The sequence below is a fragment of the Rhea americana genome, unplaced genomic scaffold, assembly GCF_003343005.1.
Source record: "Rhea americana isolate MKP2758 unplaced genomic scaffold, rheAme1 scaffold_42, whole genome shotgun sequence".
NCBI lineage: Eukaryota > Metazoa > Chordata > Aves > Rheiformes > Rheidae > Rhea > Rhea americana.
In genome coordinates this window covers 3,104,455-3,122,497 of record NW_028186557.1, presented here as the reverse complement: position 1 = coordinate 3,122,497, position 18,043 = coordinate 3,104,455, and the positions used below count along the sequence as shown (strand labels likewise).

Genomic DNA, 18,043 nt, shown 5'->3' with positions numbered 1-18,043 from the left:
CTTTATCACATGCCTATTGAACTTTCTCTATACAAATCCATTTCTTGCAAATTGGCAGGATTAAAACTTTCACAAAATTATAATAAATATCAGTGTGAAAACCCAGATTGCAAGAAGAKAGATAGTAGGTCTAATTTCAAACCAACAAACATTAACCCACATACCATAACCCTTTGAACATTATTGCTCATCTTGAAAGACCACCTAAAGTTATAAACTAATTAGGCARTTATTTGGTGAGCAGCAGGACTTGGTTTGGTTTGGCACTGTACCTTGTTTATTCAGTTATCCAGTGCTTAGTGAGATCTGACCTCTCAACACAGTTTCTCAGAGTATTCAGAACTGAGSTCTCCTGGATTCTCTAGTGCCCAGCATTTTAGCTGAGCCAGACTGTAGCCTTTCCTTCCTTGGGAACATCACTTCAGGTCTCTCCTATCTAGCTGCACATTTTCATAGAATTTATAGGAAGTCAGTATCTTTCAGAGCTGTAGTCATCTGACAGATTGGGTTGAAACCCACCAATAGGTTTAAAAGTTATGGTAAGATCAGTGGACTGATAGAGAACTCGATCACATTAGCCTYGTTTCCTTAGGAAACTAGGCTAACAAAAAGCTGTAAGAGTCAATGAAGGAAGATCCAAGGTCATCCTAATCTGTTCTGACCYATCGTCTGAAATCATGTTAAACTACAAAGAATAAAAGCTTARAATCTCCTCTGTCAGTTCAATTTGTTGTGTAAACTCTAGAATAGCTAGAGGAAAATACATTTCTGTTGATGAGCCTAGCATTCTATTCAGTATGCAATAGGGAATTCACATTTATAGAAATTGCCAGGCAAATTAACGTTTTAGCATATATCAGCATTATGCTCTTGTGACATCAGAAAATGAATTCATAAAGTGTAAGATAAAAATTTTTGAAAATAGAATAATATAGCTAAAAATGTTCTTTAATCATCAGCAAAGCCAGTTTCATGGCACAGAATGAAACAGTGAATATTTGTCTTAGGCTACATATGATACTGGATATCCGGGGCCCCTACAATACAACTAGAATTTTTTGAGTGAGACTCTGCWATCTTTTTTTTCTCCCCATCATGCCATGATTGGCTAGCCTACTGCAGTATCGTCAGTTGTCTCCTCAGAAAAAGATTATGGTTAAGATCATTGGCAGCCCTGTCTTTACTGCAAGGTAGATCCTCTGTAAGAAAGTCCTTTGACTCAAAAATATGTTTTTGGTATCTATATTTACTTGTTTGTTTAGGATATTTCAGATAAAAAAATCAGTGAAGTTGTTAGCCAGTGATAAAGAGAAAAGAGTACTTAATCTGTTCATCAAAAGTATGAAGAATTATAAAGTTAGGATAAATTTTGTTCCGGCTCTGCATTCAGCCTCTACTAGACTAAATAATAATCCTTAGGTTTTAGGCTGCAATCTTGTTTCCACTGAAATACAGTTGTAAATGAGGATTTGTAAAGCAGACTAGCCAGTAAAATAATGACATTACATTGATAAAAGAATTTAAATTGACCAAAACTATCCAAGATCTAATGCAGACAAGAAAATTTGRCTATGTTTAGATAGCAATTAAAACCACAGAGGTGCATTTGGGAACTAGTATACTTATGTTGCAGAGTCCTTGTTTCTGGTGAATAAGTTGAGCTTTTTTGAAATGTATTAAAGATGAATAGCTCCATTATGTAATAGGGAAACATCACACTTTGAACCCAAGAAATTTCCATTAGTATCAATATGAAAGGTACATGAAAAAACTGAGCACAGGATAGGTGGAATTAAATTATGGATTGATTGACCGGCAGTTTTCTTTCAATTCTAACACTGAGTTTTGTTACAGATCACTGTCTTAGATCTGGATGATCAACATCTCTTCAAAATTTCCAACTTGGAAAAATTGAAGCATTTAAGATGGGCATCATTTAGCAACAATAATCTCACTCAAATAGAAGGTCTAGAGTCTTGTCTTAATCTTGAAGAACTCACTTTGGATGGAAACTGCATTTCAACACTAGATGGTACTGTATTTATCACAGTAGTGATGATTTAGGCTGTTAAGCTGGGACRTAATAGAAATATATTTTTATAGTGAAATGTTATAGAGCATGATTTGTTATTTGCTGCCAATGATGTGAGTTTTTCAAATATTGAAAAATCTGATCTTTAGCTTCTCAGTGCATCTTTAGCAGAACAGAAGAAAGGGAGTAAGGCAAAACAGTTTTCTTGCAGTAAAATAAGTATTTTTTAAATCTGCGTAYTTATATGTGTTTACTCCATGGCTGATCTAATTACTATTGGATAAATGTTATATATTCTCCACATGCATCATGACAGACATTGTTATTATTACTAATTTGAAAATCAGATCTCAAGTCTACTGTAAGCTGTGAATTCAGTGCAAAGGTGCTAATTAACTTCAGTCCCCCTTCTAACTCCCAATCTGTACTTCCAGATGTGATGCTGGTAACTCCTACATTTCCATTCCAGTGCCACAGATTCTACTTACTTCTGGACTTTGATTGGGAGCTGGACTCAGTGCCCCCACAGCCATCCTCCTGCTCCATCACATGCCTTGGGATAGTTGCATGACGTTATGGTGTGACTTGGAGATAACTCACATTCCTCAGGAGGGGAGAGTTGCATCTGCCCTGATATCAGRTGGTAGAAAGATCATCCCTGACACGTGAAAGAGAAGTCAGAGAGTCTACTGAGAAACTGTAGTTTGAGAGAGAAGTTGGCTGCTGCCACATACATACATCTTTACCACTGTTAGGAAAAGAACCAGTTGACCAGCTATCACCCCAAGAATCTGTGCCACTTGCAGATGGGTGAAGATGACTATGAATAGGCAGGCTTCTCTGAAATATTTCCTGGATATTGAGTGGTGGTARCAAGTGTAGCTTCTCTGCAGAGATCTTGAGCTTTCTGAAGAAAAGTGGCTATCAGTAATCTCTTTTAATTCTGTTTGTGTAAGAACCTAGTAACATAAGCTGTGTCGCTTGTATCTTGTTTTACGATCTGTGTCAATCACCTTTTTGTACGACTTACTTTACACTAAGTACATCTTGTTTATTTTTCAAGGAATTTCAAAGCTTACCAAACTTACAAGACTTAGTGTAAATAACAATCATCTCACCAGCCTGGAAAGACATGTGTTTCAAAAYCTGTCTCATCTTCATTACATCTCTGTTGAGAACAACAAAATCACTTCTTTAATCGGTTTAAAGAAAACTTATTCCCTGATAGAGCTATACATAAGTAATAACTTTATTTCTACCAACCAAGAGATACACCATTTAAAGGTAAGTATGGATATACTGTTTCAAAAATTAATTTGATTTTATTGTATTAGAAGTATGATTTTTCTGCACTTGGAACTGAAGAAATTATACTTGAAAACATAACTGGAGGTTCTGCCCGTGGGTGCTGCATTCATCCACTTTTACAGTTGAAACCAAAGTAATTAGAACCTCAGTCAAACTGTTTTTGATTGAGTATGCTCATTCCTGAGAAATAAGTACTCAACCTTTACCCGGGTTGTGTCCAAAATTTTCTGCACAGAGTTAAATATCATGCATACCTGATAGGCTAAATCAAACCTTACAATCCATGGAATAATTCTGCAAGTCATGTCAAATAAGAAACAGCCACACCTGCAGCAATTTTAKTTCTTTTTAGCTTGCCTGGAATGCTAATATATGTATTGCAGRCTTTGTTGGCTGGATTCAGACACACATTGGAGACTGAGATGCTAAGTTATATTTATATTTGGACTACAAAACTGTGAGAGAGCACAAAGGCATTTAAGGGAATGTCAGTATAGTTTACACTCACTGAGGGCTTTCTTTGTGGCCTGAGCAACRCAAAGAGGTTTTAATCTAAATGTAAAAGTTTGCATTTTGTTAAGTGATATCTCATTTTTGACTCATGCAGATGACAGCTGAAGAAAAAGCTGAAAACAAAGTAGCCTGAATGCCCCTGTATATGGATATTTTAAAGTGATATTAAAACCAATGCTTTTTTTTCCTCAGGGTTTAACTAATCTTATAATTCTGGACATGAATGGAAATCTAATAGTCTGGAAACAAGATAACTACCGATTATTTGTATTATTCCATCTTCCCTCTCTCAAAGCCCTAGATGGCATTGCAGTAGTAAGTTATTCCGTATGCAAATTATTGCTGTAACTTTTGTTAAAATCACTCTTTTATAAATCAAGACCTTGCAGATCAGACTGGCCAATATCATTTGTGGAATCTCATCATATACTCCACAATACCCCATTGTCTGTTCCTGTCTCTCTTTAGTCTTCTTGGGGTAGAAATTGTCTCTTTTGCAATAGCAGCTAGCACAATGAAGTTCTTTCTAGAATTTTAATTGTAATTATGGAGCATCAACAATTCTAACACTAATGAAATTAGTGTACATTACTTACAAGACTGTATTTCCAGCAAACTGAGAGAATACAGATTGTCCCCATGAATTTGTTCCATAAGAAAACAGTCAGCTAGGTCTGCTGATAAAAAGGCAAAATAACTTTTATTAAGTTACTTTGATTCTGAACATTTTTAATTCTTTGTTTTACCCTCTGGGCTAAAATGTTTCTTGCCTATACTGCTATAATAGTTCTAGATCTGCGTTAATGTAACAGACTATTTCAAATTCATTTCACAGGATCCAACAGAAGGAGAAAGTGCAAAAGATTTGTTTGGAGGCAAACTCACCTCTGATGTGATTGCAGATAGACTGGGACATTCAAACTTCACAGAAATGCAAGAGTTAAATTGGACAACCTCTAATATCMGGTACAGTAGTTTTCAGAAGTGCATTATCTGTTAAAAGTAGCATCTGTTATCATGGTTAGAATGTGAAAATCCAAAGCTAGAACTTGTATTTAGCAGATGTGGCTGATATCCCCTACTGTTTGTAGGCAGAGTTCTCTTGACTGATCCATAATATGAGAGTAATCTTACCTCACAAAGGGTTATTTTCCACAGTTTCACTGAATACATGTTCTTTCTGTAGATGCTTCMATTTTCCATTCAGTGAGTGGTGCTGCCTGTGCAGTTTGACGTAAAATTTTGGGAGGAGAGATGGTAGCTGCTCTAGGACAGAATCTAGAAGAGAGATTCTATTTTATCAAAAAACATTTGATCTGATTCTTTTCAACCTAAGTTTGTTCAAAGTGAGAACAGACATGTCGTATTTATGTGCAGTACTACTTCTCCCATCTTCTGATTTCTTAAAGAGCCTTCTTGTCCATCATACATCTACAGGAACATAGAGCAAGAACAACCTGTAAATGGTTGCATTAAAAGCATCCTTAAATGAACAGTAGTATTTGCTTATAGTGTGACAGTCACTGTTCTGCAACAGAGGATTTTGCACAGCAGTAGTCACATTTGTTTACAAGCCATCATCCCTGATAATAAAAATCTTYAGGAAAGTATTTCTGTGTGTTGTAAGTATATATCTGTCTTCTTGGAGACATATTTGGATTTTATTCTTTCCCAGTATCCTGCATCTGTCAGTACAAGTCCCTCACTTTATAACACATGAAGACAGTTATCATGGCACAGCCTTAATCCTTTGATCTTAAATAGCCTAGAAGGCTTTAAGCAACAGTGGTATCACCATACCAGGAATATCAGTGTCTGTGGTCTGATTGAGATAAGTAGGATCTTGACTACAACTCTTGTTCATAAAGAAATTTTAACTTCTTTTAGTTCAACTCTTGGCTTCAGAAGACTATGGAAGAGAGATAATAAGTATTAAAATGCTCTTACCAAGTTTCTTTCTTTTCCCCAAGGATATTCATTTCCTTAAGGCTTTGCTATAAAGGAATATAGCAAAATGTTGTAACATTGGCTTTATGCCTTTTAAAGTATTACAATTGCAAGTCCTGAATTTCTTGAAGAGATATGTCAACAGTACAGTTGTGAATTCCTTAAAGTTACTTGGGGGATGTCTCTCTGACTATTAGAGAATCTTGCTTCTACCATTACGTTGCAACAGGCACCCTGAAAGCAGGCTCTGATGAGCTGCAATATGCAGTTACTATCTGTGGGATGTTTTGGCAGGTCCTGGGGGAAGTGGAGGAGAGAATGCTTCATTTGAGTGATTGGCCGCTCCAAACTGGAAATTGATGAAAACAGCCCAAGATAGACAGAGCTAGTATTCCAGTGACATCCTGTAGAAGCAAACAGAGCAGACTCTTATAGACCCTTGCCTTCAGTGCCAGAATTAAGTCACGTGTTTAATACTGGAAAAACATGTGTATTTGTTGTGAGGGTTTCATTAGGGTGTTTCTTTCATATGGGTATTTTGCATTTCTTACACCAAAGCCACCATGTTAGAGATCTGCTTAGGCTATGTGTTTCCTTATATCTTATTTAACTGTATTGTCTGTATTCTAAATGCATAATTATGTTCTTTACTTAATTCAGAACTGTAGAGCTGGTGCCAGCAGACCAGTTTAGAAATGTCTGCAGTGTGAATTTACAGAACAATAATCTCACATCTTTCAGTGGTTTAATCTTCCTGCCTAATGTCAAGGTGGGTTTGTGATGGTCTTTTCTATATGAATAGTACTAATGCTAAACTGATTTCTTTTGATTGAAAAAAAATTAATCTCCCTTATCCCGCTGTTGTTTGTGGGTTTTGTAACATCAGTAATCAGTCAACGCAAAGCTGGTGAACAGGAAAATGTRCACTGTGAATTGCAACTGTTGCTGCAATTTTACAATATTGTTGCAGTCAGCTGGTTCAAAATCAGTGAATTGCACCAGACTTTCTAAGCCCTTTGCACTTTAGATTGAGCAATCATCTTCCTAAAAATCAAATTTCTRAATCACAAAAATGTTGTAATTGTCGATTTTGCTAATTTATTAGCAGAGCAGCATTCTGTTTCATTAATTATGTTTGTTTTGTGCAGGTATTGTGTCTGAACTACAATCACATTGAATCGATACTGCCTAGAGAAAAGCTCCCAGATCAGGCAACAAATAAGCAGCAGCTATACCAAAAAGTGACCTCTAGTGGCTATGGACGGCAAGGACTTTSCAAAGGAAGGAGGTACCAGCAGCTTTTAAAATATGCTTTTCTCTCTTCTTTACTGGGGAGGAAGGAGGTATCTTCCATGTCAATACYGTAGGATCTTCCTCTTTTTCCTTTTTCCCTTGAAGAAGCCCAGTAGCTTCTTGTACTCATTTTGCACACTGATGAACTGTTTGATATAATCTGGTTGGCTTTCTTTCCTAGGTTCTTTGTGGACAGCTGGTTAGGTCACTTCTTCATCAAATTAACTATCCCAGTATTCTGCCATCTGTTCTTTGGATCCTACTGCATAGGTGGGTAGACATATCTTGAAGTTTTTTTCACCTTCCTGTGAAGGAATCCATTTCAAATAGGGGCACAATCTACCTGTCTCTAGCCACTAGTTTKATCTGGGAGAGCACGGGCAGGTATCTCTGATCAGACTGATCATTGATCTCCTATGTTTGCAGTCTTTAGTTAGATTTGCATATCATTACACTACAGAATTTTGTCAGTATGAGCATTATACTGAGGTAGTATTGCACTCTTCTAAGTATGCTCTGTGAAAACTGAGCAGCCTTGCACTGTATAGTATTCTGATGGCAGTCATAGCCACTTACTAGAATCAGTGATCTCAGCTGATTCACACTATACTAGCTTTTATAAGCTTTTTTTTGCATATTCATCCAAATTTCCTCTACAATGTTGCATCTAGGCTAAGCAGTCATTTATCCTGCCAATAAACCTGCTTTCCTTCGCTCATTTTATAAGTGGTATTCTTTTTCTTGTCCTCTTAAAGAGGCATTCATACTTTTTTTCTTCCTTTTGCCATCCACAGGAGGTCAGCCTGTGTCCTAAAGAGCATTTTCAAATTACCTTTCAGTCTGCATTTCTCATCTGTGCACTCTGTTAGGACAGAAACTTCTGGGACCTGTCAAGATTCATTTACTCAGTTTTTCAGAGATAAGACAACAACCATAGCCAAATTTGGTTTTATCCTGTCAGACAGGGCTTGTGAAATCACTCTGCAGAGTTCCCTCTATACATTGGACAAGTTTTATAAAGTGATAGTGACAGAGCATCAGAGAATCCTGCAAAACCTTGTTATTTGTTTTCATATTTTTCAAGAGCTTACCCAGCTTTTCTTGTCTACATTCTTTGCATATATACAGCATTGACGTTATTTTATTTTTTCTCTGGGGTGAGGAAATAACATGACTTTGTTTCAGATTCTTTGGAGAAAAATGACAGGAACAGAAGCACACATGGTTACGGGCTTTTTGGATTTCCTCCATAATAGTGTGAAAAAATTCTGTGCCCATTTTGCTTATGTTAAACATCTGCTCCTTCATGAGAGATGAACGTTCTTTACACAAATTGTTAACTCAAAAAAAGGTTTGAAATAATCATTTATTTACTACAAAAATGCCTCTCTTGTTGATAGGTGGGATCTTTTTACATTAATGCCTTTCTGCTTCGTCTCCTTTCTCTTTTTAAATATTGACAAAATACTAGCTTTCTTGCAGGCTATTGAAACTTGGCTGATGTTCGCAAACTTAGTGAAAGTCAGCATAAATAATCCATAATGTTTCTCAGCCAGCTTTCTCAAATGTAGCTTATTCAAAGTCTCTTATTTAAACATGTCAGAGTCTYGCTCCATAGCTGCTACTTAACCTTTAAGTCAATACTGGAATGGAAATTATTCCATTGTCACTGTGTGATATGAATAGTATTGTCTGGGGCTTTTTTCCACAAATGCAAAGCAAAAGTATTTAGTGAACACTTGTGCTTCTTTGCAGATATATTGATAGTTCTATCATCTTAAGCTAGCAGTGGGTCTGACATCATTGTCAGGGTAATTTTTGTTATTGCTATACTTTGACTCTTTCTTATTGTCCTTAATGCTACAGGCCACTGATGACTCCTTACGTGTGCTTGCTCCCGTAATTTTTTACAAATTTTTATTTCCTGCTGTCAATTTATTTTGCATTTCTGCAGCTGTTTTTAATTTTTTACTAAGTGGGTACTGGCTTTTTAATGACTGCTGYGTTCTTTCTTAATTGTGAGTCATTCTGGAAATGAAAATGTTCTTAAACCTTCTGCAGTTCCTGTTGACACTTTCTCCAGAAGTAGAATTCTGGTTAGTGTGAATCAGAATATATATGTACAGAAAATACATATTACATATTTACAAATATTAACACAAACTAATATTACATATTAACATCCAGTTTGGATATTGTTTTGTCTGTGCTGTATGATTGTATTCACGTCATGACCGCTAGCACCAAGCATCATGGAAATAGAGGTTGCTCAGCACATTGTGTCATTAGCTGGGTCATAAGGAAGTAACAAAGCTAAAATTAGAACCCTTTTTGCCTTTGTCTTTCTTTATCTATTACATCATGCTACCTAGTTGCTTGTCACATGCAGCAGAAATTAAGCTTTTACAAGCAAATTAGTGGAACACTGCATGTTTTTTTATTTTGCTCTGCCACGATCCAGCTGTTGTGAGAAAACACCAAAGGTTGCCAATAAGTATTTTACTAAATTAAACAGCAGTTTCCAGCTATTTTCTTTTCATGTCCTCAGATTTCTGCAAGCAGAAGAATGGTTTTCTGTGTTTGTTTCATTTTTGTGTCTGGACCCAGAAACCTCCGCAAGTTAATATATGGAATATTTCTAGCTCCAAGTAGTAGATTTCTTTCAATTTTCATCAGATTTTTGGCAGGATATGGGTATACTCTTCACTGATCCGATGATTAGTGAACTTCTAATCATTCATATATACTCTTTGTAATTGTTTTTTGGGCTGGGAAATGCTGAAGTTCTTCTGTCCAAGGCAAATTGTGGCCTTATAATACTCCAGTTTACTTTATTGTTTTAGGGATGCAGCATTTGGTGGAAACCTGMCCCCGGTAATGCAGAGTCTGGAAGTTCTTCATCTAGGCTACAATGGAATTACTAAMATGGCCCAGCTGCAACTTAGCAGGCTGAAAAACTTGAAACTTCTGTTTTTGCAGGGTAGGTAATAACATCTCTTCTGTAAATTCATCCAAGCATTTTTACAGTGTATCCCTTATGTCCAGTCTTCAGTCAGTGTCTTGGATTCATAGGGGAGAGTCTTTTCTGGTCTTGACCCCTCTAAGAATTATGCCCTTACTTTAGTTCTGGTCTTAGTTCCAAGATATTCTACAGATAGAAAAGTAAAATTCTTCCATACTGAGACACTGTGCCTCACTTGTCTTTTACAAGGGCAGAGCAGGGAAAACAGCATGGGAGAGAAGTGTTTGTCAGCTTATAGCCAGCAAGTTGATCCATACCAAGGAAATTTTATGTTTGCTATAAGCAATACTGATGATAATGATTGACCTAGGTCTTGTTCCTCAGGTGCCCAGATTTTAATTAGGAAGGTATTTTGAATTAAATAGGAATTGCCCACAGATAGAGAAAACCAGTGACACTGGAAGACAGTGTGTTTGAAGTAGTCCAAAACAACATACAAGTAATTAAGCTGCTTTTAGTCAAGGTAATGTTTTGTTAAAAAGGAATATCAACTGCATTAGAGATGATTTCATGCTTTTACTCTTGGTATACTAGGAAATTTTATCAGTCACATTGAAGGACTCGAAGGCCTTCAGCTTTTGCAGGAGTTGGTATTGGATCATAACCGCATTAAAATGATTTCAGAAGGCTCCCTTGCTAAACAGAATGCTCTTTTGGCTCTTCATCTGGAGGAAAACCAAATACGGGAATTAAACAATTTGCAGCCTTTGGTAAAATTACAGAAACTTTTTCTGGACTTCAATAGAATTCAGGTACAGTGTATTTTTGTAAATCATATAGGTTCAGTGGGTGAAATGTTGTGGACTGTGTTCAGACAAAATTCTCATTCTCTTCTATGTCCTGCCTGAATAAAATTACCAGTATTTTTTCCCAAAATATATATAATGGCTGCAGGATTTCACAGAACTCTTGATATATGATTTATTTTTTAACTTTTGGACAGGAATTATCTGAACTAGAAAAACTTGAAGTTATTCGCAGTCTTAAAGTGCTCTCAGTACATGGAAATCCAGTGAGTATGTTAGTTTGCACTCTTATCTAAATCAGATCTATATTCCAGTTTATACACTTATTTACCCTTTTTAAATCATTAAAACTATTAAGAATTTCTCCATAAGTAATGAAGAAGTATCTGCTCTTATTACGCTTTTTAAAGATTGAAAGCTTCATAGCAAGCRTGATGATCACATTGCCTCACTGTGCCTGTCTCAGTGTCACACTGTGATCAGAATGCGTGCATTCTTAGCACGCTGTTCTTCATAGTGCTGCAAGATAAATTTAAAATGTATGTGTTTGTATGAGTATGTTGCAGTGATGGGCTGTCCTTTCAATATTCCAAAACAGGTCAGATATGTGAAAACAGGACAAAGAATGTTAAAGTATTTCTGAAATATTTGTGTTTTTTTTTAAATTGTTCAATAGTAATCTTTTTTGTTGTTTTGTACAGCACTCTCAAAAATATCCCAAAGGGGAATTTTAGTTTTCTTTTTTCCAATCATGCTGCTATTTTTCAGTGTAGTATTATGRGTTTGCCTTTTCTCTCCCTGCAAACAAACCATTGGAACACTATTACGGAGAGTCTAACCTTTTCTGTTTTTATAGATGTATAGCTATGAGACAGAGGATGGCTAACCCTTCCACAAGGGCAGAAAAGACATTCCTGGTAACCATAAAGGGGCAAGTGGAACTCAGTGAAGCCAAATGTATGAATAAAGTTTGTGGAAGCTTAGCTTTATGTCTTGAAGTATTTTGGCACTACTGAGCTTTAAAGTAACATTAAACATAAGTGGAAATCAAAAATACATTTTTTTTCATTGCTGGCTTGAAAATAAATATGGCTTTCTAAATCAGAGCTGAAAATCTAGTTGATGTGCTTGTTTTCATAAGCAGACCCTTGAAGGTCAGGCTGAAAGGCTGATTTCTAAATGTTCCTTAATTCTTTGACTATAAACCTGCAGGTTCTGAACTAAAGCTAGGAACACAAGGAAGAGAGAAGGTATGGGCAGGTTGGAATGATACATATGATGTAGTCATGTACTCTGTTTTTGATAGCTGACTAAAAATAATTGGTTTTGGACTTGTGACATTTTTCAAGCCGGCTTTCAAAGGGTTATAGAGAAAGGAAAATGAACTGTCTTCCGAAATGAATGATAAAATGATAGGAGCATCTCCAGCAAACTATGAACATCACCCAGTAATGGCTAGAACAGTCATGGCAGCATTTCTGTTTCCAATGAAAAAAGCAAAACAGACTCCTCTTGGGAAACTCTTCTGGGATCTCCTTCTTTAGAGCTGCAGGCCTAGACTTCTGAAAGGGATCGAGGGGGTGGTCTTAGCTGTCTTCTATACAAAGTAGCATTAAGGAGAAGTGCATCTTAGAGAGTATTAGTAAGCATCAATTAGTATCCATCAGTGGGGTTTAAGTATCTGCTGTTAAGAAGGTACAAATTTGCCCACAACATCTGTTTGTCCATGCAGTTATTCATGGCTGTGTAAAGTTGAAAGCATTGCTCAAAGGTATATAGTAACTTATGCCCAGTTTGATTCTGTTTCTAGGAGAATAGCATTGATGTAAGGTTTTGCTCAGGTGGTCAGGATACTAACAGATTGTCTTCTTGGACAGGGATCCCATTTTTAAGTTAATTTATATCTTCTTTATACAGATTTCTTTCAAGAAGAACTACCGTCCTTTGCTTTTGCTTCGACTGCCAACCCTGCAAGTGTTAGATGGAACTGCAATAAATGCAGAAGAGAGGATGAGAGCTGACCACCAGCCACCAGAACAAGTAAAGCAAATGTTATAATCAAACTCCAAGAACAGTATTCAGGTCACCTGTGATGGATGTCTAATGTAGTTATCACAGCATTAAAAGAGATTTTTTTTTCCTTCTATATTGCTTCAGAGAGTCTATATCAGGTTTTCTAGTCAGGAGAATGACATACTACATGCTCCATCTCTTCCTCTCAGAACTTAGTGAGTGTAAGAACATATGATAGATTGTCTCTATCATTCTGTCAAGCAGGTGCGTGCTATTTGGCTGTTGTATTACCTTCACTGAATTACCTATAATAGGCATTGCAATACAGACCAAATATTCAGAACACAAAAGACCCACTAGATTCTCAGACTTATCTGTCTGTAAGTACAGATGACACCAGAGATCTTACTGTCTGGAAATGTGAAACTTACCCCCAGTAGTAACTTACATTTACCCTGAGGTTCCATGCACGTCCACTCATTTTCACAGCAGGGTTCACCCTCAACCTGTATGCTTATGAAGTTATACAGCTTTTGGATGGGCTTGACCATGGATAAAATGAAGTCATGGGAAGAAAATCCATTGGCAGGTACAGTTCTGATGAGCCAAACCTCCAGGCATAGCAAATGCATACCAGTGTCATGCAGATGTGTCAATGCTGAACACAAATATACATATTCAGAATACCCATGTTTTTGCAGGGTATAAAATACGTATTTTTTTTTTATTTTTATAAAAGCTTCTGGGAACCTAATTCTCTTACCTCATAATGTTATTATGTAATGCAGTATAACAGCAATACTGCACAAAGGTTCTAAGCTATAATTTCAAGATGCAGTATTCACCATTATACCTTATCTGCCCATTTTTTCTTGGTAAATGGGGTTGTTGCCTGACTTATTCCAGATTCTCTTCATGCTAATAGTTACTTCATAATTCTTCTCAACCATATTTTGATAATGCAGTATCATCTTATTTGATCTTGAAAGATTCTGTCTTGCCACATCTGCATCCGTTTAAAATAATGCTGCAAAAATAGTATTCCTCATTTATTGCTTTGCCCATAAGCTTGTAGTTTCATCTTAGCTCTCACTGTCCTTCCTCATAAAAGTACTTGTCTCCCTTTCTGTGGTTGTTTGGTCTATCGCTATGCTTCCTATTGAGAGTGGAGTCATCTCCTAACTCCTGGAGACTGCAATTGCATACCCTGAGCTGACCAGTCATCAACACCCGCTTGTTCACTGCCATATTTTTACCACTGCAACTCCTTTTGTTGAGATGGGCCTCCATGGATAAACTACACTGTTACTTTCCTTCAGACCTTGCTCTGAAATTCTTCCTGACTATGAAACCAAAAGAAAACTCGACAGCAGTTGGGCATCTGCTGAGACCATTCTGTCACACTGACCAGTTTTATTTCTCATTATTTTCTTGTACTCACCCATCTGTCAGTCTGTCTGCGTTCATTGGGTGTGTTTCATCTCATTTTAGAGTATAAACTCACTGGAACAGAGACAAGGGTTCACTATTAGGTTTTCTGAATACAATAGTAACAATAATAACAGCAAGGAGCCAGAGAGGAGGCTGTGCCAGCACGTGCTTCTTACAGACAGAAGGTTCATTGTCTCTATGATTCTGTTTAAGATCCCACCCACTGAAAGACCTTGTTGTCACCACAGCAGACCTGTGTTTTTCCTATCACTGTGTGAAGCTTCTCCAGAGTTTTATTTSATGAACAGAATTCTTCCCTTGCAGCTCAAAAAACTGTAGTATTCATTTTGACTATTCATTTCCCCAGAAGGTTTAATGGAGAGTAATGAGTGATCAGACTCTGTTCTCATTCTGTGCTTTGCAAGCCATTCCTCTCTTCAAGTCTCAGTTTTATATTTGTGGAACACAGTAACCATTCTTTTACACATTTGAAATCTAAGTATGATTGGAAGCATCAGTAAGATCAGCTTTATTCTCCTTTCCTCATCACCATGTCTAATTTTTCCTCAGACCTCTTTGCACTGTGCTTTGCAGATGAGAAGCACTGCCAGTAGACTGTAAGTTGTTGTGGCATGAGCATGTCATTGTACACCCTTTAGTGTGATACTAACTTCTATGTAGTATGGTAATAAATATCATTATTTGATTCTAGTATTAGTGGTATCTTCACTGGTTTGTCAGATCTCAATCTTAACATTGACAGCAGGACACTGCCAAAACCAGATAGGTTAAAATCCATGTGCACTTGGGCTCTGTCTGGGAACATCATCCCTCAAAAAACTGCTATCACAAATCTCTGTGTGATTACAGCAATCTCTCTCTTTGCAGATTCAGGATCTTAATAAGCTAGTGTCCTACTGAAACACATTTTGCTACTTGAGGCCACAACATTTGTATACAAGAGTTCAAAGCACTTGTGGATTGAGTAATTCCTTGTGTAAATGTTTTATTTCAAAACTGACCTGTACTTTTATTCATTGGACATCACTTAAATAAAAACATGGCAGAATGAGTAAAGCAATAGAAGCATGTTAAGACTATATCTTTAGCGAAATCTCTGTTTTATATTCAGGTTCAGTGAAGATGTTATACCTCATTAGCTACAACAGAACTGAGCCATTTTCTCATTAGATCATTCAAGTGGAACAACACAAAAGATTTTTCAAGTTTGTCAGTTGCATTTTAGTTGTGCTTTTTAAAGTGCTTGTTAGAAAGCAAGAATTGAAACCGTATGGTATTGTTTAAGCTTAAAAAGTGCTTTTGATGTTAAGCTTCAAAGAGATTTTCCCAACAGAAAGTAGGTTAGCACTTTATTTAGTACTACTTTAGGTTGACACCAGAGTACTCTGTAAATAATATTATTTTCTTTTTTCATTCTATTGATTAAATCTCTTTAAGGTTTTCACGCTGAATTAAAGCTGATTTACAGGAGGCAATCAGTTACCATTGGCACTGTACTGTACACAGTTTTAACAAAATTAGCAAATCAGCAGACTGACACGCAGCTTTAAATCGCTGCAGGAAGTTGTGTTCACATAGTGAGATTTATGAACTACTAAGTATTTCTAAATATTATAAAGATCTTCCCAAAGCTGAATTTTTATCAACTCTTTGCCAATCATCCTCTGTAATTGGTTTACATATGAAAATGTATTGCTTTCCATCTTCAGTAAAATCGGCTCTAGCGTTTTACAGTAGATTTGTACTTGGAAGTATTCACAATTTGGTTGGAGTTTTATGGCTACTGATGCTTTTTAATATAGACAGTTTGACTAGCTTCTGTTTTTGTCCAACAACTTGTCTAGAAAGTTCAATAGTAAAATCTTAAGCTGATAACGGTATTTTGAACAACTCATCCTTTACTGACAAAAAGTGGATCATTACTGTGTAACTACTACAAACCAAAAAAAGACATTTCTATCATACAGGCTGAGATACTGAATCTTTATTTTGTCTTTCCTTGTCTTATCAAGGGTTCCCAAGTGGCAAACTCTCCAAAAGGCTGTGGACTTCCTGCATTGCCAGCAAACTTTCCAAGATATTCTCCTCTCAGAATAACAAATGTGAATCTGAATGAAAACTTAAACCATTTCTTTGGCTCTGATTTTACATTTCATCACAAACTTGAAAAACCTGTGTTGACTGTAACAAATAAAAGTAAGCATAAACAAACATAAAAAGTAAACATAAGCAAAGTATTCCTTTCCTGAACACTTCACGTAGTTATACTCCCTCATGCTAGATATTACATAGTCCATATAAAACAGTTTTAACAAGGGCATTTTGATCTTCCCAGGGTATCTTGCAAACAAATCTGTAATTAACAAATTTTGTGTACATGTAAAGCAGTGAATTTCGCAGCAAGTATAATTATTTTTTGTTTTGCAATACTTTACATCTCTGTAAGTTTCTAACAACCTTCCTACAGCTGGGAAATACATGCATTTTCAGGGGGAATGTATGTCTTTCCCACGTGTTCTTCACCTTAGTTTTGGATCTTCAGATTCAGTCTGAATTGTTGATTGAAGAATTAGCTTTTCACAGTTTTCAAAAGCTGCACAGTTAAAACGATTTATTTGTTTATTAAACAATAAGCACAAATTTCAGTCTGTAAATTAAAATTTTRACTGTGCTGAAAACTCAAAGGAAATGATATAAAAATCATTGTCTAGGAAAATTAGGAGGAAGAAAAGGGGAACGAGTGGAATTCTTGATGACTGGTAGCTGGGTAAGACTGTGTAGGGAGAATATCTATGTGCATTTTGTGTTGCAGATAAGTCTAAGAACCCAGGAATTATAACAAATAATCCTCGAAGCATTCATGCAGAAAGAGCTCTTTGGCAAGCCAAAGGAGCAGCAGCTAATCTTCTAAATATTTTGGCTCATCACAGTGTTACTTCTCGAACTACCCAACTACTTCAGAACAACAGAGAAAATAAAGGCAGGTGAGGCTGCTACCAGACTGAAATGCTGCTTTTCCTTTTCTTGGTTTTGCATCCAAAGCCCTTCTCTTCTTCCTTCATTTGCCTCATGTGCAAGAAAATACTACTTTTTTTTTCTCCAAGTTATGTCAAATTTTCCAGTTTCCAGCTCCACCAAAAATGTGCTTTCTCTCTTGCTTTTGGTAAAACTCACAATTCTCTAGAAAGACAGAGGAGAAAACAACTTAAATTTTTGAAATTAGAACAATGACTATCAAATGGGGTCATCTGTTTAACAGAAATAAGCTTGTATCACCCAAATCCCTGTTAATCCTGTTCTATTGCTAGCTCAAGACTTTTGGGTTTATTCTTTGTTTTCTGTTGCTTGCAGCCTTGTTTTGTTAAGTTATCAAAAATAGTAAGTACAAGAGCATGAATACAAGAGTGAMGCTGTTACTGTGATTAAATATATCTGAAAATTGTGATACTGTTCACAATATCTTGCTATTATTGAGTGTCAGCAGCTGAAGTCAGCCTGTGTGTGATGAAATACTACACTAGTTTATCTTATTGTATCAAATATTTTTCTGCAATGAGGAAATGAACAGACAGGTTTGACACTATGATTTTTACGTTTCCATCTTGATTACTAAAATCTRCTATCTGAAGAGATTCCTTCAAAATCAGTTGTGTAGATCTACATCAGTGGGATGATTCTTTGTGCAATCAATATGCACGGTTGCTTTTCTTGAAAGAT

The 18,043-nt window shown here is 36.4% G+C and overlaps 1 protein-coding gene across 2 annotated transcripts in view; it reads left to right on the top strand.

Moving 5' to 3' along the window:
* LRRC9 (leucine rich repeat containing 9) overlaps positions 1-17,314 on the top strand; it is a 47,330-nt gene extending 30,016 nt beyond the window's left edge. The window contains exons 20-31 of one of the 2 annotated variants that reach the window (XM_085314994.1): positions 1,855-2,032; positions 3,096-3,316; positions 4,046-4,168; positions 4,689-4,819; positions 6,461-6,569; positions 6,949-7,088; positions 9,937-10,073; positions 10,650-10,867; positions 11,059-11,127; positions 12,779-12,901; positions 16,339-16,522; positions 17,139-17,314. In XM_085314994.1, coding sequence (XP_085171120.1) covers positions 1,855-2,032; positions 3,096-3,316; positions 4,046-4,168; positions 4,689-4,819; positions 6,461-6,569; positions 6,949-7,088; positions 9,937-10,073; positions 10,650-10,867; positions 11,059-11,127; positions 12,779-12,901; positions 16,339-16,522; positions 17,139-17,314 — 1,809 coding nt within the window. The remainder of the gene's footprint in view (positions 1-1,854; positions 2,033-3,095; positions 3,317-4,045; positions 4,169-4,688; positions 4,820-6,460; positions 6,570-6,948; positions 7,089-9,936; positions 10,074-10,649; positions 10,868-11,058; positions 11,128-12,778; positions 12,902-16,338; positions 16,523-17,138) is intronic. The other variant, XM_085314995.1, reaches the window with a different exon arrangement.
* Positions 17,315-18,043: the final 729 nt, after the last annotated feature.